The 22733-nt window shown below is 41.3% G+C and overlaps 1 protein-coding gene across 1 annotated transcript; it reads left to right on the forward strand.

Moving 5' to 3' along the window:
- Nucleotides 1-2512: 2512 nt before the first annotated feature.
- Nucleotides 2513-21320, forward strand: GGH (gamma-glutamyl hydrolase). Its single transcript, XM_080938745.1, has 9 exons — nucleotides 2513-2627; nucleotides 6376-6487; nucleotides 8308-8358; nucleotides 9965-10049; nucleotides 11283-11421; nucleotides 13683-13789; nucleotides 13885-13975; nucleotides 19328-19465; nucleotides 21022-21320. Exons 1-9 carry the CDS (start codon nucleotides 2531-2533, stop codon nucleotides 21141-21143), a joined length of 942 nt encoding a protein of 313 aa, XP_080794871.1. The 5' UTR covers nucleotides 2513-2530; the 3' UTR covers nucleotides 21144-21320.
- The last annotated feature ends 1413 nt before the right edge of the window (nucleotides 21321-22733 follow it).

Raw genomic sequence — 22733 nt, forward strand, 5'->3', positions numbered from 1 at the left:
GGCCAGAGGACCTTTCAGAGAAATCCACTGAGAAAAGGAAAGTATGTGCCCTTTATACTGAAATGCACATGTGTGTACTCGTACACACACATACACACATACATACACACATACATATACACACACATACATATACACACATATACACACATACACACATACACACATACATATACACACACATACATATACACACATATACACACACACACATACACACATACACATACACACATACATACATATACACACATACACAGACATATACACACATACACATACACACATACATATACATACATATACACACACATATACACACTTACACACACTTGCAAGTGCCCACATTTGATTGTGTAACTTCCGTTAGTCTTAAATTCACAGAGATCCACCTGACTCTGCCTCTTCAGTTCCAGAGTAGAGGTGTACACCAAGATACCTGGTTGGTTTTTTTGTTTTGTTTTGAATAAATTTTGATGAATGGTAAGAAGTTTTACATCACTTGATTTAGTTTGGGTTAAGTGACAAAGAGCATGGAAGAGCCAGCGAGTGGTCCGCAGCACAGATTAGTGATTACTGGTAGTACACAGCATAGAATAGATGCTTGACTTTCCGTCCCAGGGTGCATGCTATGGTTTCTTTAGGCTGTAGGATCAGGCTTCTTAGGATTCCGTTCTAACAGGTGCTAGCATTTACTGGTCTCTCATAGCCAATGCCATCACACATGGAAGTAGGAGAATCGGGGGTTCCTATGGTACAAAAGGAAGCAAGAGAACCAACAGGGGCTAGTTTTGTTCCATGTTCACAACCCCCTTCTAAGGAAACAATGCACTCCTGTCAGACCTGAGCCATACCCGGGAGATAGCATCAATCTGTTTATGAAGGTGGAGTCTTCATGACCTAGTTTGGGGAGACCACAATAGGCACGTATTTACACCCTGAGAAGTGGTAGACTACAGAATATGTCTTTCCACCTCTAGCAGACATCACCCAACAGCTTCCTAAAACAGTTAAAAAGAATTGACAACCTACCAGAACTATTACAATTTAACAGAGCCCAATCCATTGTTTTCTTTAATACTTGATTTTTAAAAATGTTTTATGATGTTCATAAATCACAGTATCTTATGAAAACATCTGATCATCAAAGTTAGGAATACATATATACATTTGTATTTTCCTACCAATGTCTAGCATTTCCCCTTGCCCATTTACATCTTTTCTCAGTCTGGAGTTTATTTTTGTGAATAAAAGCAAATCATCTTCCTCCTTTGTGAAGAGCCAATTGTTCCAGTGACACAGATGCATATTTGTGATAGATCCTTATCAACTCAGGCTCAGTCCTGCTTGGCATTTTCTCAATACCTTTCACCACACCCATCTACTGTAGTGTTACTAAACTAAGCAATATGTTACATTTCCTGAGGAATGCCAGAAGCTTGTCATTGTTTTGCCAAGAGTCACAGTCTGAGTTTTTTTTTTCTCCCTAAATTGTATACCTCTTACATAAATAACACCATTCAAAATACCCTTTTATCTTCAATAGATTTCTATTTTAACCTGGAGTTTAGTTGGTCCCTGGTAGGAAGAAACTTACCTTGCGCTGCTGGCTATGAAAGCATGCATTGAACATTCAAAACACGTTAATCAACCCGAGTTTTTAACTGTTTAGCTATTGCTCTTGTCACCATTTTATGAGATACGAGTGGTTGGTGTTTATAGCGAAGCTAATCAAGGTCCTCCTATCGTTTGAGTGTGACCTGGTCTTGCCTTTTTGGGCTAGGTGACAGGAATCAGCTCCTTCCCTTGACAGGGTTCTAAAGGAAAGGGACACAATACTTTAAAGGTGTCCTCTGTGCCTGTACTCCCTCCAGACATTCACGTGCCCAAATAAATACATGGCAGTGGTATGCTTTTCAGAAGTCACCCCCTGTTCTAACATCGAATGCGGTCAGGATTATCAGAAAACCTATGCTTTTATGCAGCACAGTTCTCTGGTAACTTCTAGAACCTCGCAGGCCTTGCTGCTTGGTTACCACACAGGGCCAGGTGGGGACCAGAGCTCGCCATTAGGTACTGGGCTGGTCGTCTATAACTCGGTGTAGGTGACCTCCCCAGGTAAAAAAAGCGTTCACAGAGAGCGTTCGAAGGGCTGCGGGGAATCAACTAACCGTGTCTCCAGTCTCCCCAGCGGCTTTCGGGCGCGTGCCACTTAAGGGGCGGCGAGTTGCGGGTCGCGCGCAGGGCGATGAGGCTGCGACCACCACGATCCTTGAGCCCCGCCCCCAGCCAGCCCCGCCCCCCGCCCCGTCCCCGCCCATCTCCGCTCGGGTCCTCGCCTCCGAGCCGCCGCGAGAGCGCCCGGCCTACACTTCCCAGAAGCCTGAGCGGCGCGGCTGTGCGCGCCCTCGATCCCGGAGCACTGCCCAGGCCGCGGGACCGCGCCGCTCTCCGGCCCGTCGTGTGCGCGCGCCGCGCGGCACAACCTTCTTAAGTGGCCGCCTGAGGCCGGATCGCGCTGGCGATCGCGATGACGAGCCTAGGCAGCCTGCTGTGCCTGTTGGGTTTGCTGCTGTGCGGGCTTGCAAACCTCGAGCTGCCCAGACCCAACCAGAGGCCCATCATCGGTAAGGAGGCTTGGGGCAGGTGTTGAGGACCGGTGGCCCGGAAGGCGCTCTTTTTGCAGACCCAGAATGTCCGTGCGCTTCTCATCAGAGGGACCTTGTGCTGGTTTCCTTCTTGAGACCTCTGCGTCTGCAGGATCGGGATCGGGATGAAGGCTCAGCTCCCCGCTACTACCTGGCACTTGAAGCAGCTAGAGGCAGTCCCGTAATTTTTTAGGAACCACAGTTGGGGCAAACCTAGGATTTCAGGTTTCCATGTGGAAAAGAATTTTAAGGACAGCGAGTGTGAAACCGAGCTGGGATTTATCAAAAGTAGGAAGAGAAGAGATCAAGTTAAAAAATGAAGCAGTGGAGAAAGCATGCTGTGGGCTTCTCGGGGAAGACTCCACTTCGGTTGACCTAACGGTCAATTTCATAGTTCAAGAAGTTTCCAGAGGATCTCACTCTCTATTCCTGTTCTCTTACTCCATAATGATAATTAAGATTATAGGGAGGCTGCAGAGGTGCCTTGGATACGATGAAAACCAGGAACTGCTAGTGTTGCTCAAGGGGGTTAGTAAGAAAATTGCAGAGAACCGAGAAAAATGAGTGTTAACTGGTGACAGGAGTCAGTCAGACTTCAATGTGATGGGTACTACCGTTTTCCCTGCCTTTGCAGTGTCAGAAATTCTGCACGTTTCCCTGCCCGAGGACATACTTGAAGATACTACACACACACACACACACACACACACACTTAAATATCCATTTTATGTCAACCAAATCGTGAGATTGTTTCTGTCATATTTATTTTTCAACCAGGCTAAAACTGGTTTGTATTCATGTCAGACATTTGAAAGCTACCAAGGAGAGATCAGCCTGTAGTTAAGGTTTGACAAAAGAAATTTATGGTTAGACATATGTAGAAATATGACATTTGTCTTTTTTTTTTCTTCCTTGAAGTTGAACACTAAACAGAAACTAGTAACTTGTTTTATGTGATCAGGAGTGGCCCGGTTTTCAAATGGCTGGCTTATTAATATTTGGAACCCTTCTTCCAAAGCTATTTCCATTGATGGTTAGAGTTTTCAAGTTGAACAGTGTAACATTTGTAGTGAATTGCATTTTTCCATCTAGGGAATAGGAAAATATTAAAAGATTACAAGATTTTGTTTCTTAGAATTTAGGCAACTCTAAGTTATTTCATGTGATAGTAGAGTAAAAGTATGCTTTTGGTTAACCTGATCAGTTATGTTTTTCTTTTATATTTATAGTTTGTGTGTGTGTGTGTATGTGTGTGTGTGTGTGTGTGTGTGTGTGTGTGTACACATGCATGTACATGCTTTTCACATACAGCTATGGAGGTCAAAAGACAACGTCAGAAGTCAGTTCTCTTTCTCCACATGGGTCCTGGAGATCTAATTCAGGTCCTCAGACTCAGCAGCAAGTGCCTTTACCTTCTGCTAAGCCATAGCGAAACCCCCTCCCCAATCAATTAATATAATATAGTCAATTGAGCACATAATATAGGTAAGTTATTATTGTAAGAAACACAAAGTATTCAAAGACAAGGAAGCCACAGAAGTGAAATGCCCTAAAGTGTAAACGCCATATGGTGGGAACACATGTTGAGACCAGGGCATACAATCTGAGCTCTTTGCCTAGGAATGAGAAAAAAAAAATAACAAGAAGAAAGATGAATGGGCTGGGGTGTGGTTGTGGAACGTTCACATGATTCTGCATGCCGTCCTTGCGGCACCTCTTCTCCTGACTTTCATCACTCTTCCCCATGATAACGCTTGTATTCTATTCTTGGTCAAATTTCATTTTCCATTGTGAAGATCATCTTATCTGATAGGAGAGAAACATTCTTACTAGATACATTGTGACACTTGATGCTCAGTAGTGACTCATGTCAACTATTGTAAGAAGCCCAGAACACAGATGTGATTAATATGGATGACAGGAGTTCTGTCCTACTGAGACAGTTGAAGTAACACCCTAACTCGCAGAGGCGCAGACAGTCAATGAGCAGACGTGATAAGTTTGTTGCTTGTTTTATTTTTGGAGGCTAGGGATGGACCTCAGGCTTTGCACATGCTAAGTGTATGCTGACATGCTTTGATGAATGTTATGTGTCAGTAGTGTGCTAGATTTGGGTTTCACTGGTAAGAGGAGATCAGAGATGAGTGGTCAGAGACACGAAGTCACAGAGACAAGGTAGAAACACTGAGGTATGGAAGGGACATGGTGGTCCCTGCGTGTCTGTAATTCTTTGTTTCATTAGCTGTTGCCTTCCCGTTTCCTCTTACACGTTCTCAGTCTGATAGACTTCCTGCAGAGTGACAGGCTGGTTCACGAACTTTGCTGGTACTGTTCCCTTTGCTCTGAATTGCTCTGCTTTCAGATACGGGTGTGTGGTTCACTGCCTAAGCTCACTGATACCTTTGATTACCTGTCACGCTTCACCTTCCTAGGGAAAACTTGTCTCACCTCTCTGAAGTCTTGTTCTGCTTTCCCAGAGAGAGTCGCCACCCTGTTTGACAGGCATTGTGTATGGAACATGTATTTCTTTGATGTCTCAACACAGCATGAGCCATCATAATCCCTGAAAATACATTTCTGTTATTTCTCTTTACCTCTTTCCTCTCCCATACATTAGCATTAAAGCCTATCAGGTGGAGAGCTCTTTCTTTATTACCGTGTCCTCAACACCTAGTTCAGTGTCTGGTGTGCAATGCAGACAATTTTGAATGAGAGAATGATGGTGGGGTCAGCTTTATTTCTGCAGAAACACTGGAGTAGCAGGCTTCCTTTAACAAGGAAAGAGACCTTTTTAATTGTCTGGGATGGGTTTGGAGAATACTGGTTGCTTATATTATGATGTTATAAAAATGATGGGGATGAAACTTGTTTTATACTGTGGCTTTGCTGATGAGGATACAACTGTGCCTTTGTGTGGAAAGGGATTTGACCCTTATACGTTTAGTGAGTTGTGTATGAATAGGGTTAAGGTTGAATGAAAAACATTGGGGCTATTATAAACTTACTGTGGGAGCTTCTTAGATATTCATTGTGTATAGTGGGTTGGTCTGATACTGATATTGTAATGTTAAAATACTGGCCCCTAAAGCCTGGTTGCATCCAGAGACAGAGAGCTCCCATGTAGACCTCAGTGACACTAAGTGGCCTTGCGCTCTAAGTTATTCTTGATAAAGATGCCTATAGGCTATACCTGGGCAGAATTGGAATGGATGAGGCTTGGGGTTCCTGGACTTGGGGTCTGGGAAGAAACTTGAGGGGACGAGGAGAGGAAAGTGGAGAGAAGACTCCAGGTGGTAGAATTCATTAGAGCCACAGAGTTAAGAGCAACCCAGATGAAACATAGTAAGTTATAACTTGGGGTTAATCAATAGGAAAATGGATCCTAATAGCATAAAGGGTACATATTTTCCCAACATTAGTGCTGATAAAGGCTTATTATAAATGGAAGGTCAAATATGTCTTTTATCTTGGAACTGATCAAAGGCGGGGTAGAAGCCCCTGATTGAGATGGAGTATATCCCACACTAATGGCATGGTAGGAGGTCACTCAGGTCATCCTTCGCCACTTCTTTCCCAACCTCTGTGTGTAGACATGCAGGACTGTAGGTCTGTCTATACATGGATGGACAAAAGAGTGACGTTTGTACTGTGCCGTGACTCACTTCTGAGTAAGAAATAAAAGAATTTGCTTCAAACTAAAGCACTTTTTTTGTTGTTTTAAATTTAGGTGTTTTAATGCAAGACACTAAGGGGAACTTGTCAGAGTTGGGAAACTACTACATTGCTGCATCCTATGTGAAGTTTATAGAGTCTGCAGGTGCAAGAGTCATGCCTATAAGGTATGCTTGAGTGATTTGCACCAGCGATGTAAAAATTGGTCTCTTGTCTCTAAAATGAATGCCTTCTTCTTTCCTGTGATTGTATCATTAATAGGAGTGTTGTTACATCTGATGTTAGCCTGCAGCCTCCCACTAACTTGTTTATAAAGCTGTCTGTGTCTGGAATGTCATTGGTAGTATTCTATGTGTCTATTATTGAGAAAAATACGATAGCTTCCTTTACCCCAGAAAAGGCATTTCTCATGGATACCATACAAGTCCTAACACAGTCTCCAATTTCGCCAGCTTTTCACCTACTATTAGCATAGGGGAACCTTCAAGGAATGAGAGAGACATTTTAGAAGATTGCTGTAAATGTAATTTCACATCTAGGAAAAGCTTGTCAGTAATGACTGTGTGTTGCTACAGTGTACATGATAGGTTGTTGCAGGTTTAAATGTGTTACATTTGGGGTCAGAGACATGGCTCAGTGGTTAGGTGCACTGGATGTTCTTTGACAGGACCAAAGTTTGACTCCCTGCAACCCCTGAAGAGCAGCTCACAACCACTTGTAATTTTAGCTCTTTGGGACACAACACACACACACACACACACACACACACACACACACACACACACACTAAATTTAATAAAACCTTTATAAAGGTGCTTCATTTATTTTATAATTATATGGCTCAGTAACAATGATATGATTAGTCTCATATTTTTAGTTGGGAGGGATTGATTTCACCACACGTTTTCACCTGAAAAGAGATAATAAACAAGAATCATTTAAGCACTTACATTGTCAGCTAAAATTAGTGCACAAGAATCTCCCAGAACTCTCATATAATCAATTATGAAAATTTCAGAACAAAACACAACTATTATAACCTATTCTGCAAATAACTGCGGACTTTCTTGTACTCTGTATGAGATGTATAATCAAATGTAAATACAATTTAGAGATGAAAGGTTGTCTTCATGTTGAGATTCATAAGGACTGCCTTCGTTCACCTTTCACATTTGATGAATGCTGTACACCTGTACAATTAGTATTTAATTTGTTAGTAGTAATCTAATCTCATGTGAAAACATATACACAAGTTTTAGACCCAAGGAAGAGATCGTGAGAGTATGTCGCACAGTGTCTCAGAGTTATGATGATGCAAGCTTTTTTAAGTTTGTAGTGTGAATGGGGGTGAGACACTGCAGAGCCACCAGTGGGCAGCCCAGATCAGAGGCTACTGGAAAGTTCTGGGTGTGAAACAGAGAGTGACCCTGAGCCACCGTTGTGAGTTGTCCTTAAAAATCAGTGAAGAGAATCACTCATCACATCGGGGTTGCTGAGGACACACTGAGTGGGAGTGATGGGCAGTTGGAAACCTGGGGAGTTTTGAAACCAAAAGACATGTGGGATATTAGCAACCATGACAAGATGCTGAAACCCTGACTGACAGCCTGTAGGCTAAACTCCAGCTTTGACTTCAACGTTCATTTTGGCACTTACTGCTTGAAATTGGAATCATGTGGCCCTGTAGAAATGGTGTGATCTATGGGAGGGGAATTCTGATTAGCCAAACATGGTAGAGTTTTGTGATTTTCATAGTTTACCAAGAATACCTCTAAGGTAGAGATGTAATACTGTCTGATATTTAGGCGGAAGTGTTGTACCATTTGCCCTGTGTATACAAAGTCTTGGGTTCAATATGCAGTACCACAAACAACTTATTTTTCATTTAATGTTTAAAAATATTGTGGTTGCTTCTATTGAATGTTAACCTTTTCATTAAGCTTCAGAGATAATTTTTTTTGTAAAAAATTTTTTTTCTTGTTTTCAGAACCGATCTTAATGATGAAAACTATGAATCAATTTTTAAATCTATTAATGGGTAAGTAGGCTTCGTCTTGCATCAAGTCTTAATACAATGTGTTTGTGTGTTCATAACAAAGTTTTGCAAAATTTACATATAAGTATTCTGTGTTTCTATAGAGTTTTCTTAAAAGTTGTCTGATGATCATTTTCCAAGTGTGTTTGTTGAAATGTTTTGAGGGCAGATGTAAAACCCCACAATGAGAGGCCAGGCAAAATCTGGGTGTTCAAGCATGTACTACAATTCCAGGTCCTTATGAGGTGGAGGGAAGAGAGCAGACAGTTCACCAGCCTGAGAAAGACAAGAAGAAAGAGAGCCGAGAGTGTAGCGCAGTGGTAGAGCCTCATTTGTGTGAGGCTCTTTTTGGTTCAGTCCAGGTACGGAATAGGAAGCAAGATAGGAAATATGTAATTGCTATACGATAGGATCACTATTTTTAACCTAATCTTTGTTTAAAAAAGTTTGAAATTAAATATTTAATATTTGTTTAAATACTTTGAAATTTTCAAGTCCTAGGTCTGAAGTTACAGATTGCTTATCTTTCAGAGGCCATTCAAATCAAACTTAGAAAATAATTTCTTCTCTGCTTTCCCGTAAAATATTTGAGTAGTTAGAACACAGAACAAGACTGGAAATCACATGAAAAAGAAAACACCCTTTATTGCTCTTAACTTAAAATACAATTAACTATAGAAATCAAGAATCAAGTTGGCAGAAGTGAGGACACTTGCTAATGCTCTGTTCATAGGGGAGAAGAAACAAGCGTTTAAAATACTGAGTTAATTGGCGAAAGACCTGTTAATTGGTCTCCTTCAGTCACACATGGTTTTCTGCTGTGGCCTGTGACAACTGTTCTAGCAGACAGACGTTTAAACCTTTTCCATTAGACTGAATTTCCTGCTAATGGAAACTAACCTTGTCTCAGGCTTGCACAAAGCCTGATTCATAGAAGAATCATGGTGTATTTTCTTAATGAAAAATAGCCTCTGGCTGGTAAGATAGCTTAAGATGTGCTTGTCACGTGCCTATGAAAAGGGAAGGGAGATCATGTGTGCCTACACACACACACACACACACACACACACACACACACACACGATTTGTGACATTTTCTAGAGTTTTCTAGAATGATAATTCTGTTGATTTTTCAGGATTTCTAATATTGTGTTTATTACTTAAGAAATATCAGGACTGTGTAGATACTTAATTCTAATAGAAATAATTATGATTATTATCTGCTTTTTCATTTCATACATTATTTTGGAGTTAAAATGGGTGTTTATTTACAATTGGCCAAACTGATCACCTTAAAAAGCCAGCTACACTTGCAAGTTTTGTCTCTTCATACTCTTTGGTCCTTCTCCCCCTCCCCCTTTTGGCCTTTGATTTGTTTATGTTATATTTCCTTCAATGAACTTGTAAAAAAATGTTTTATTGAAGAGGGAATATGTGCAAGATTCTTAACCACAGTAGTTTTTGAATGACTGGAATTAAGAATATTATGTATGTATACATGAGTGTGTGTATATATATCTACCAGTTATATAATAAAAATTTCTTTAAGTGAGGAATGTTATTTACTTGGTGAGTGGGGGAAAGTACATCTTATCTGATCTTGTTTCAGAGTCCTCTTTCCTGGAGGAGGTGCCAACCTAACACATTCAGGTTATGCCCGTGTGGCCAAAATATTTTTCAACAAGTCTCTAAAGGTAAATGTCTCCTTATTGCTCATCAGTCCAGATGGGTTTGTCTGTCTCCACAGGGACAGCTCTCTCTTTTCAAGTGTTCAGTATTGATTTCTTTGTAGTTACTCCAGCCTTAGTAATAGCCAGAACCCTGCTGTCCGGGAGTCAGATGTTTACCCAGTGCGGTTTTGTGTGTCAGTGTGATTTGGGGATTTTACCCTCATAGCTGAGAAAAGCTAGTGCCTCCCTCTGGCCTGTTCTGCGTGGACATCATTCCTACGATACTAAGTCCCCTCTTTTCAGTTCCCCGTCTAGCCTCATCCTCCCAGCTGCCCACCGACACCAGACAACAGGTATTCCCAGTGAGCTTTTATTCCGAGCCAAATCCAAGTGAGAGACAGGCGTCACAGAACAAAAGGAAGTCTCAAAAACCACTTTAACAGGTGGATGAGAACACCATCTGACACACTACAGTACTGTGGACAGATTTCTTATGTGACTTTCAAGTGCTTCTGTACAAAATACTGAGTTTTGGGGTTGAGGGAAGCCAGAAATTTGCTAAGCCCAGCAATACATCTCGAAAGTTGTATCGAATCGTGATAAACATGTCAGGTCAGACACAGAGGTCGGTAGTGAAGGGCTATTAAACAGACTAAAGATATTTCGAGATAATTCAGGCTCTGACTGTATAGCATGATGTCACTTCATGGGTACAAAGTTCTAGTCTGCCATAGACGCTTTCAGACAGGTGTGGCTTCTTCAGGACACTTAAGCTCACATGAGGTCTTGTCTGTTTACCATGCCCAGTGCCTAGCTACTATGCCATGCTTTACCTCGGCCCACCATAGCTTTTTCGGTCCCTGTTTCACCCCTGCAATCTTGCCAGCAGTTTGCATTTATTGTTGCTGGCACTCAGATCTTGCCAGTCTCCCTTTTATTTTTTTTTTCCTCAATAACTACTTATTTTGAATACACTTGCTTAATAACTTTTAATAGTTAAATTAAATAATTCCTAGGTCTTTGGGTCAAGACATAGTATACCCACAACTCTCCTTTTCCCATCCTGCCTGGGAGTTTTTCTGAATACAGATTAAGTGGTAGCCTACTAATGAATCCCAGAAAATTCTGGAGAAAACTGTGTAGCAGAAATGGCAAATATTTTGTGTGTGTGTGTGTGTGTGTGTGTGTGTGTGTGTGTGTGTGTGTGTGTTATTTAAAGTTTGAATCAACATACTTTTCTCTTTCATTCTCCCAAAGGCTTATAGTAATGGAGACTATTTTCCTGTGTGGGGAACATGCCTTGGACTGGAGGAACTTTCTGTCCTGGTTAGCGAAGAATACTTACTAACGAATACAAACACAAAGTCAAAGAAATTGCCCCTGAACTTCACTACACGTAAGAAAAAGCACCAACTCTTTCCAAAATATTCCTCAACAGCATTAGTAAATACTGCATATCAAGACAGGAGCAGCCTTAGTCTTAGAGTTATTCGAAGACCTAAACTACGAGTGAACTTGTTATTCATTTGCGAGGATAAGAGTATTTGTGTTTGATCTAGTGTTTGTTAATATCTGTGTTTGATTTGTGTTATCCTGGTCTCAGGATCATGTGATAAGAATTCAGAAACCAGTTTAGGCTTTGAGTTCTAGCTCTCTCACTTTTGTCTTGGAGAATCATTCTGTCTCTTAGTTTTTCATTATAAAAGTTTTTACCTCTGGGAATGCTTTCTGGGAATTAATCAAGATGATTTTCAGTTTGTATGCGTAGTACTTTAAATACAGATCTTGTAAATATCAGGTGTTATTGCTACCAACCCAGTATTTTCTCTGTCTACACATGTTGTTTCTCTCTTGAGTGTTTTATATTACAGTTTTATTCTCGCACTAAACACTTGGAACTAATAAGGCTTCACAAATTAAAGGGCTTGATGCTCAATGAGACTACTGTATTTGTGTATAACTGAAGGCAAGTCACCTGGTCCCACCAACTTTTTTGCTAGCTGTAGCACCTTTTCGGATACCCGTGACATGGCTGTCATGTTTTATAATTCACTAGAAAAGTTCTGAGAGCTCAAAAGCAAGCAAGCAAGCAAGCAAGCAAGCAAAACCTTGTGTTTGCCCACCATCTTCGAGATTCCATGAAGTTGGGTTCCTAGAGTTTCAGAGTTTTGATTGGCATTTTCTTGCAACGCACGATTGAGTCTTTGCTCATTTGGCTGAACTCCGTCTTCTGTGGCTCTTCCTCTTCCTGAGGCTGGGCTGCTTCAAAGTCCTCTAATCACATGATTAGTCTTTCTGGTAGTCAGCTCGTTCTGAGGTAATGTAAGGGTTAACAGTGAATCACCTCATTATCATAATACAGTTCTCTCACTCAGGAAATTTCAATAGCTTAAGAAGGTCTTAGACATCTAAACTAAGTTCCGTATAAAGTCTGGATCATCATAATTAAGTGTTGCCAAGTGTTGATGCTCTCATTAAGGATTCTGGGAGGGAAGAATAGTGATCATTATAGAATTGGTAGGATAGTCCAGACCTTCAGAAGCCTTGTTTTCCCAGTCACTGAGAGAACCTTATGGGAAGTACTTATTTGAGGTCAGGCTTTTGGGGTTGCAGTTTCTACAACAAGGCAGTTATTCAAGGTGCTCACTTGTTAGCGAGATTGAGAGGCCTGACTTAGCACCTGAGCCTTGGAAACATCAGGATTGGGTTTTCCTTCCTCTGTTGATATTCCAGGTTGTGTACCTGACTACAGTACTCCTGGGCCACTTCTATTCCCAGAGGTTGAGCTGCTTCAAACCCTCTGGTCACGTGGCTAATCTTTATGGTAATAAGAACCCATTCTGAGGTGATCCATGAGACACTGCTCCCTTCATCTGTTGCAGCATAGATCCGTCCTTTAACTTAGTTAATGTTCCTTTCTTCTTTGTTGGCATAGTTAATCTTGCTTCACTTGATTAAATGTATTCTTTGTCAGTCTCATACATGGATATAACGAACGTTAGTTCTCACTCACACCCTCTCCTATCTCCATTTTCTCCCTCTTCCTCATTGACATCCCCCCAACACGTACCTCTTTTCATCTATGTCTTTTTTATTTGTGATTTGTGACTCAGTGATCTTAACCGGGTCTCTCTGTGTGACCATGGGTTTTGAAAAGCATTTCACATTTCCTGTTTTTCGATTTTTACATCCTTTCCCTCTTTCCTCTGCGTTCCTTGAGCTTCAGTTAAAGTGATATGAATGTTCTCTTTAGGACTGAGCATTCAAATGTCTGTCTTATCACTTTCATAACTCATGAGTCGACAGTCACTGTCATTCATTGCAAAGAACAAATTTTCTGACTAGGAGGAGCTAGCGTTTGGGTATAAACACATATTTAGAATGAGGTTTGATCATTCTATTAAAAAATCTAAAGGAGGTAATTACATCCGGAGAGTATCTTATTTGCCTCCATCTCAGACATGCCTTTGCCTGACTACAGGCAACATGTAGAAACTGTGGAAACATGCTCTGCTCCCCATTTACCCATAATGCTTATCTTAATAATGGCTGCTGTTTGCCCAAAGGTAAGTGACTTAGTGGACTTTAATTTTTATTCATTTTCTCGTGTGCTGAAGTCATTTTTTTTTTTTTGTGTGTGTGCTTAAATTATTTTAGATGCAAGTCAGAGCAGAATGTTCCGAAATTTTCCTCCTGAGTTATTAAAAGCATTAGCATCAGAAGATCTGACGGCGAATTTTCACAAATGGAGCCTCTCTGTGAAGGTACCACAAGACTACTCATACAGTATCTCCTAATGAGATCAATCCAATTAGCATAACTACAGAGTCAAACCCTCTGCTTTATCTTTATCTTTTAGAACTTTACAGAAAACAAAAAGTTGAAGAATTTTTTCAAGATACTAACAGTCAATACAGATGGCCATATTTCGTTCATTTCAACCATGGAAGGTACGTGCAGCCATGGAGCAACTAAACTTGGTTTTTCTCATTTTAACCTTATAGACCTCTTTTCTTGTTAGTGGTGTCATGTCATTTTGGAGCTCACAGAAGCAGGGTTATTTTTGCAAACAGAAGACATTCTGTTCACATTCTAAATCAGTGCAGGCTTACTTGGGTAGTTGTGTGAACTGGTGTGATAGTGAATAAGAAATCTGAGGAACAAGTGATAAAACCACTCCCTTTCTAGAGTTATCACAGACTAAGCGCCTTGAATACTTTTTGGTGAGACATTCTGAAAGTGGGGTTGATGAAGGAAAATGTCTTTCTAACTAAGTAGGTTAGCTAGGAGACAAAAAAGTCAGCACATTGAAGCCTGAAGTTCTGAGGTATTCTATGTTATTGTTGGTTCCCTGTGAGAGAGAAAGCCCACATGTGGGAAGGACACCATGGAACGGGTCTGCAGGTTGGACTTGCCACGCAAGGCGAAGCTCAAAGCCACGTGGGATCCTGACCGTGGAACTTGGAGAAGAATTGCTTGCCTGAGCATGCTAAGGACATAGGGCGAGGATGGTGGCGTGAGCGAGCCTTAAGCCCTCATAGTGACAGAGTGGCCTGGTGTCTACATGTTCCTAGCTGAGGGTGTAGACAGAGGGCAGGTTGAACATTTACCTGTGTTTGCTACGTACATGAAAAGGCGGTAGCAAATCAGAGTGCCTGTGGAGGAAAGGGCAGGCATCCCGCTTTCTCTGCTTCAGGGCATTTCTTTGGGTGACGCGTGATGATTTGAGTGGCTCAGGTCTCAGGTGACACATAAGGAAGCAAGGTATCCCCACTGCGAATGTGGAGGAACAGCAGTTAGCTGCTGAGAGTTATGACACTTAATAGAATATCTTAAGCTATAAAAAATAAGGAATATTTGAAAATAAATGTTTATGGCTAGATAGGATGGAGGTAGAACCAGGCAGACTGAACTCTCCTGAGTTCCAGGACAGACAGAGCTACACAAAGAAACCCTGTCTTTGGAGGCTGGGGAAGCATAAAAGAGGCTTCAAAGGAGCTACATTTTCTTAGTGCCAATGGAAGAAGTTCAAATGGCATCTCAGAAGAGAGGTTAATCCTAACACACAGCAAGAATAGACTGGCATAGAAGGGAGAGGTAAAAGAAACGTTCCGAATCCTAGGTGGCTGACAATGTGGCAGCCCAGGGGACAGGTATTCCAGCCTCAGTGTGAGCTCTGGGAGGAGGGGGAGGGGCAGAGACTATCTTTTTCCATTTTAAAGGAGACACTCAAGTGGATAAAAGACCTAACTGGGAAGGTAAAGAAAGGCCTTAGAGAAATAAAGGAGAAAGTCTGTGATCTTGGGTAAGGAAAGTTTTCAAAACATTAAAGCATAATTCATAGCTGAAAAGTTATGAGGAATTCAGCCGAATTAGTAAGTTATATTAAGAAGGGGGGTGTGAAAATATATATTTATAATGCATATAGTTGCCAAACAGTCCATGTTTATCTCAGAAGAATTAATAAAGATTTAAATAATAGCCTTTATATTAGTAAAGATTTAAATAGTGACTTTTTATAGATAGCTAGGAGCTCCGACTCGATGCCCTGGAGAACGGACACCTGTGTGTTGTCCATTTATGGCAGGAAGGGGGAGTTGTCAGTGTGATCACTAACTAGTGGAACGCAGTGGAAACACACAAGGGACCCACTTTACATCAGGACTGGCCGAGTTAAGACTGAGGACAAATGGCACTGGGCACATTCATGCAGCCAAGTCACGGTGAGAGCGCCTTGTAGCACTTTGCATTTTCTTAGTAAAGCTAACCCGCAGTCCAAATATTTAAAACTGCCATGGCAAAGCTGCATGTGGTGGCACACACCCTTAATTTTAACACTTGGGAGGCTGAGACAAATTAGGCCAGGACTGCATAATAAGACTGTCTCAAAATCCCAAAGCAAAGTAAAACTGAAAACAATACCAGTAAAACCACTTCAAGGAAACCTTTCCGTGAACCCAGAAATGTACATATAATTGCTCCTATGAAGCCATGTGCCTCACAGTCCAAGGAAGGAGTCGTAACGGAATGCTATGCAGTCATTCCAATCACTGCATGCGCCTAGGCCCCTCATTCTGAGTGGCCTTTCAAATCCATTTTGAGGTAAAAAACAAACAAAAAAAGCACAATGAAATATATCTCACATTTTGTTTGTGTTTTGAGACAGTTTCCTTCTGCAGTACAAGCCTAGAAACTCATTTCCCATAGCCTGTAGCAGTCATCCTGTTTGGGCTTGCTGGTCTCTGATCACAGGCGTGTGTCAGTGTGCTTCATGTCATAGTTCCATGAAGTTTTCATTTCTATGATCTCTCAGAATGATGCAAAGGCAGCTCTCTATCTCTTGCAGGTAATTTGAAGGGAACATTAAGGAGGGGAAAAGTTATTACAGTAATTACTGCACAGAAGAGGGGATTTGCAAGTATCAGCCCCACTTGATGTTTCAGTGCTTGTGATGGATGATAAGAAAACATATTGTTTTCACATTTATTCAAATAAATGATTCCCTCAGGATCCCCAAGAGAGGTCCTTTTACAGACTTTGTGTTCTGTCTCTCAGAACATCCATAACTGGATGGCTGTAAACTTAGATGGGATCATCTAGGAGTAAAGGGTGATGGAGGAGGAGGAGCTGGATGCAGGAAGGGACCCAGAGACAGAAGATACTTTCTCTGCTCCTTTGTCAGTTAGACTCTTGGATTTGATGAAGCTGGAGAGAGCAACCTGAGAGGTCAGACCTAGAGAGGAGTAAACCGTCATAAAGTGGGAATAGTGATTGGTATTTGGAGACTGTGACCTAGTTTTTTTTATGTTGCTGTAACTGAGTCTCTGAGGCTTGATCATTCAAAAATAAAGATTCAACTATCTAAGTGTTCTGGGGGTTGATGGGTCCTTGAACATGGTGTTAGCATCTTATGCGTACCTTCTGGCTATATATAGCATCACTGAGTGTCACATGACAAAGCAGAAAAGGGATGCTTGGTCAGTTTTCCTTCTTACAGAGGTACTGATATCGTCATGACCTCACCCTCCAGCTTCTTCTAATCTGAATTTCTAGAGGTCTCACCTCGATGTATCACTAACATGATTTTGGAATTAACTTTCCAACAATCGAATCTGGGAAACACTCCTAAACCACAGTGCACTGGTCAAATTAGTGAGGTGGGAAGAAATATTTATGCAGGAAATTCTGAGAGATGCTGGTCAACCCAGGATGAAGTAAAGTTATCTTTGTACCAAGTTGCTAGGCACCACCTCCAGAATACCCTGCAGTAGAAACCTGCAATCTAGTTGGCTTTCCTGCCTTATTATCTACTTCTAAAAGCCTTATACCAATTCTTTTGTCCCAGGTCTAACTTGTGCATGCTTTCTTCTCGCCACCTAGTTCCCTCCTACCTGCCCATACAGCCACCCTCCAGACAGACTCTCACATAGAAACCAATCTGATTGTGCTGCCCAAACAAAACTCAGTAGCTCTTCAGCAGTGGAGGGAACGGCTACAGTTACCTGATCATTATAATCTGTGCTCTCTGCCGCTTCCCCTGCAGACTGTTCCTTTGAGATGTGTGCAGCTCATTGCTGACCTCCACAGAGCAGTGCTTGTCACCTCTCTCTTCTCTCATGTCCCTCATGTGTTCTGGTGAGCTCTCAACTGCATTGAAAGACTCAAGCTACATGTGTCATCTCTGAGAAGCCTTCATCTGTCTTTGTATGTTTGCTTCATGTTTCTTGGGGATGTTGCTTTTTGCCTGAATTTGTTCAAGCTCCAGCTGTCTCTCTCGGCTGGAGCCTGTTGAGAGCTGGAGTTTTGTCTCACTCTCCTTTTTATAGGGCTTGGGGGAAACTGGAGGTGATGGAGGAATGACTCCTCAAGCAACTGTATGGGGTGGAAGCTGGAGATTTTGGTTCTTTGTTGGTTTTTCTGACTATGTTATCATGTAAAAATTTGAAAGCATGATAATTTTATACATGTGTACACACACACACACACACACACACATATATATATACACACACACATATACACACACAAAATACTTACATGTTGGGGGCACATATAATTTATGTGCATTAGAAACCCTTGATGCTCTGCTACTTGTATATTTTCTTTTCACTCCTGGTGATCTTGTTCTAAACCAGTGATTCAGATTATAATTTCTTGAGCTGTAAAGAAATGCCATTGGTCTTTTAAGAACAGTTTTCTGAAGAGTAAGCCTTACTTGCTTCTGAACATTAGCATCTGTATGCCTGTGTGTGTGTGATTGTCAGATAAATCCTCACTTCGGCCTTTTTATCCTCTGCCATGCTTTTGCCTGTGGGCCATCCCAGGCTGCAGAAAGACAATGCTGTAGCATGGGAGGGAGAGGGAGGCAGAGGGAGGAGAGGAGCTGCTGGCTGGGTGACTTTGCATCCTGTGGGCTCCAATAAGACCAGGATGAAGTGTTTGCTTCTGGCAAGCTGGTGTGCAAGTGGAAAAGCTACTGAGTGGGGTGTGAAGAGAACTCTCTCCCTGTGTTCTCCCAGCACTTTCTGGGAGCATTCGTGGTCTCCATTCTAAAACATGGATGGGTGGGGTGCTTTCTATTAAGATGAGGAGAAACACATGTGAATGAGAATAGACTTGTTCATTTTCAGAGGCGTATATATCCACTTCTCTAAATCATTGCACAACTTTTATAGGATGTGAGAAAAATAAGGGAGTAATATATTCAACTTTCTAAGTTCTAGCCAGTCAGTATATATACTGATTTCTAAAAGTAACTAAATTATAATCACAAAGAGTACAAATGTTTTTAAAGTATTAACATTTATTTTAACAAATAAATCACAAATCATTCATTCAGTAGGCTGGGGCCTGGATGATTAGTTTTCATTGTTCAGAAGTCATTATGGAGGAAAGCGTGTATGAAAAGAGGCAGAAATGTGTGTCACCAACTGAGTATGTCCTAAGGCCTGAAGCTATAGATCAGTGGAAGAAGTTGGTCTGGGTGTGTTCCTAGTTTGATCCACACAACAGAAACTACTCACTTGGCTGTTGTTCTGGAATGTATTCCCAGGACAGACTTTACTCTGATTTCTGGGAAGTGTAGGTCAAATTCAAATTTTAAGAGTCATGTGGATGAGATCCATTATTGGGTATTTTAAACCTATGAGCAGTTCTTTGTGTGAGAGAATATTTACAACCTTTATGTTTTTCAATTTTGATGAGTTGTAACATGTTTTATGTAACACATGCATGGCATGAAACAATGGACCGTGTTGTCATTAAACATTCTTTTTGTTTACTAATCTATATTCTCCATCCAGGATATAAGTATCCAATATATGCTGTCCAGTGGCATCCTGAGAAACCACCATTTGAGTGGAAGAGACTGGATGGCATTTCTCATGCACCAAATGCTGTGAAGACTTCATTTTACTTAGCAGAATTTTTTGTTTCTGAAGGTAATATATGGGCATATGATTAATTCATCACTCCGTTACGACTTTTGTGGGAAAGTGTATATCCTTGCCTTGGCTCCTGTCTACTTTTTTTATTCTATAAATATTCTATAAGGTCGTTAGATTTAACTGAAAATTACTAGACAGTGGTAAAACCTTGAAATTGAGATAGATATTCAAGAAAAATCAGAACAAGTATTTAACAGAGTTATCCATGAGCCGCTGGGCTGAGTTCTTGAACAGTGATATAAAGAATGTGTAGTTCCTAGTCAAGTGTGGTGGCACATGCTTTTAATCCTAACACTCAGAAAGCAGAGGCAGGCAGATCTCTATGAGTTTCAGGCCAGCTTGGTCTATGAAGAGAGTCAGGACAGCTAAGGCTATTTCAAAGAGAAACCCTGTCTTGAAAAAAAAATGTGGATGTGGAAGTCTTTCTTCTTTCTCCTTGAGTACTTTCAGTTTTGATTTTCAGGAACAGTGATGCAATTATAACAACCTCTGATCATTATATTTCTCAAGACAATGACATAAATTGAATTATGTTCTACCACAGCGTGTTTATGATTATTGGTCTGTAGCACTGAGATACCGGGGAAAAGTTACTGACTGTTGCCTGTCTGCTACTGACAACAGAACTCCATGCTGTTTATTCCTGTGGTTGAGTAGAGAGTTTGAGTGTAGGTACTCGTAGCTGAGGGAACTGGGCGTGAGTGGAAGAAACAGTATGCAAGGGACAGAGCATCATTTAGGTGAGCTGTGGCTAGTTGAAGACATGATGAGCCTAGAGTATATCTTAGCTTCACCTCGCCTTATGTTTCTGGTCTACCTTCTTGCCCATATCAGGAAGCCACCCTCCTCCTGTTATATTTGTGTTTAAAATTATGAATAGTTGAATGGAGGAATTCCTGAAAAAAAAATCAAAATGAGGTTTAAACCTCAAAGCCATCCCATACGCAGTGTTGGTCCTGAACAACATTTGCCCTATGGGTGGAATGAGTTAGTGGCAGAAGGCAGAAGAGCTTTTGCTCATTTTGTGATAGTTGGGTCTGTATGCCCCAACCTTCTTCATCAGAAGAGCAGAGGCCTTTACTTTGACTTGCGTCTCAAAAATTAGTTCTCACCCATGGACAGACTTCTCATTGGCCTTCTAGGTTGAAAACTCCTGCCTTGTTTCCTCCCCTGGCATCCCCTTTAGTTTCTCTGCCCCTGAACTCATCTACCACCTCAGTGCAGATGTACTGTGAAGATGGTCCACCATGTAATTCTCCACGTCTGCTAGGCTGTGCTTCTTCTCCGATGGGTCCGTGTCCTGACTCTACTTTCATCCCAGGCCTGTGACAAGTTTTGTGCACGGTTAGCCTAAATTAGGGGTGAATTAGCTACTATGACAATAGCGACTGTGCTCACATTGGCACTGTTATATGGGGAGGTATTTCTCTGAGCCGTTTCTCTTCTTGCCCGTGCTTCCCCAATGAGTAATTCCAATCTCAGGAAGAAGAAATAGTCTCTTGAGAGCTTGTCCACCAGTCTTTACAAATGAACGTTGTTTTGTCTTACAGCTCGGAAAAACAATCACCACTTTGAGAACGAAGCTGAGGAGACTAAATCCTTGATTTACAATTTCTTTCCAGTTTACACTGGAAATATTTCTTCATTTCAGCAATCTTATGTGTTTGACTGAAAGTCTTCAATATGGTAACAGAGCAACTTGGAGGAATTCTGTGATTTGGATTGTTAGCTCTGCTCAGGGCAGTATGAGAAAGCCACACAGATGCCTTTGCTGTGTGCCTGATTCTGATTCATGGCTTCATATATGATTATTTTTTATCAGGTTTGATAACCTGACAATGAAAAAGATTTTTTAAAAATCAGTTTCTCATGAAAATGACTTATGTCTGAAGATTCTAAAATACAATTTTTTTGCAAATATACGTCTTCTGTGATTATTGGCTCCAGGAAAAAAAAGCTATCCCCAAATCTACCCAGCTTATTTTTGCAAAATTCCTTTTGAGTTATACATCCAGGTACCTATCATGTCGTCTTCATTTGGGTGTTAAGTGTGTATGCCTGTGTGTATGTGTTTGTGCATGCATGCGTGTGCTTTGTTTCTGTTCATGGTTAATATACTGAAATCAAAGTCTGTTTACTTCACTTTTATCTGTCACATGTAACTAGACTTTTAAGAAATCCCAGTAGCTGCTAATAAACTGTCATGTCCCCCATGTAAATGAATTGAAAAGCATTTATATACGTATTTCTGGTATATTCCAGAATATTTCTTTGTTTGCTCTACGTCCTTTGGCCACTTCCCATTCCATGTAATTCCTCAAAAGTCTGGCACAGAGGTGTTCCTTGGGGACCTGTATTCAGCCAGGTTTTTTTTTCAGTGTTGTTTTTAAGATATAGTTATACATATTTTTGGAGGCCGCATGGGGCCTCCATTGTTGTGCCCGCACCACGAACAGCTCCCCAGAACCCGGCGAAGGCCTAAGAGAATGAAAGAAAGACAGAAGTCCATTATTCATGTTACCAGAAAGTTTTCTCCATCTTGAACTGCAGTCAGTCTCAGTAATATAAACTCAGGTAATTACATGGGAGGTATGCAAATTCCCTAGCTGCTGAGTGGAAAAGTCACCTCCTAGGGTGAAGTCTGTAACCTTGGGCAACTGGGAACAGGAAGGCCAGATGTGGAGTGGCTTGGAACAGGGCCAATTAGCATAACAAAAGGGGGCGTGTATCTCTCCCAGAGTTGAGGCATGCAAGCGGGCAGTGTAGCTAACTCTAAGCGGATTGGGGGGGGGGGTTGACATGGTTATTCCAACACATATTTTTGTGGGTCTCTGTGGTCTGTGGTTATGTATATGTGAGTGCAGGTGCCTATGAAGCCAGAGGTATTGGTTTCTCTGGAGCTAAAGTTACAGACTGTTGGAAGCTGGTGACATAGGTGCTTGAAACTGAACTTGGGCCCTCTGTCTGAAAGAGCAGTACACGTTCTTAGCAGCCACTGTATTGCTTCAGCCCCCAGAAATAGAGTATTTGATCTGAGTCTGATAAATTGTGCTTATAGTTGTTTCTCCACTGTTGCTGAAGATGAGATGGAATGATTTTATGTGCAAAAAGGTACGAATATGTACTATGAGAAACCATACTCTCTGGGCAGTCAGGACAGAATGCAGAAATCAGAAGGGGTTACAGTATCGATTGGCCAAGACAGAGCTTTTGTAGCTGTGTGTTAAAATTGCTTTCTTTACTGAATGTTAAATATCTCATT

The sequence above is a fragment of the Micromys minutus genome (assembly GCF_963924665.1).
Source record: "Micromys minutus genome assembly, chromosome: 26".
NCBI lineage: Eukaryota > Metazoa > Chordata > Mammalia > Rodentia > Muridae > Micromys > Micromys minutus.

Coding starts and splice junctions, on each gene's coding strand:
- GGH (XM_080938745.1), top strand. CDS start 2,531: ATGACGAGCCTAGGCAGCCTGCTGTGCCTGTTGGGTTTGCTGCTGTGC. Junction 13,790..13,884: donor AATGGAGCCTCTCTGTGAAG/GTACCACAAGAC, acceptor TTTATCTTTTAG/AACTTTACAGAAAACAAAAA. Junction 19,466..21,021: donor AGAATTTTTTGTTTCTGAAG/GTAATATATGGG, acceptor TTTGTCTTACAG/CTCGGAAAAACAATCACCAC.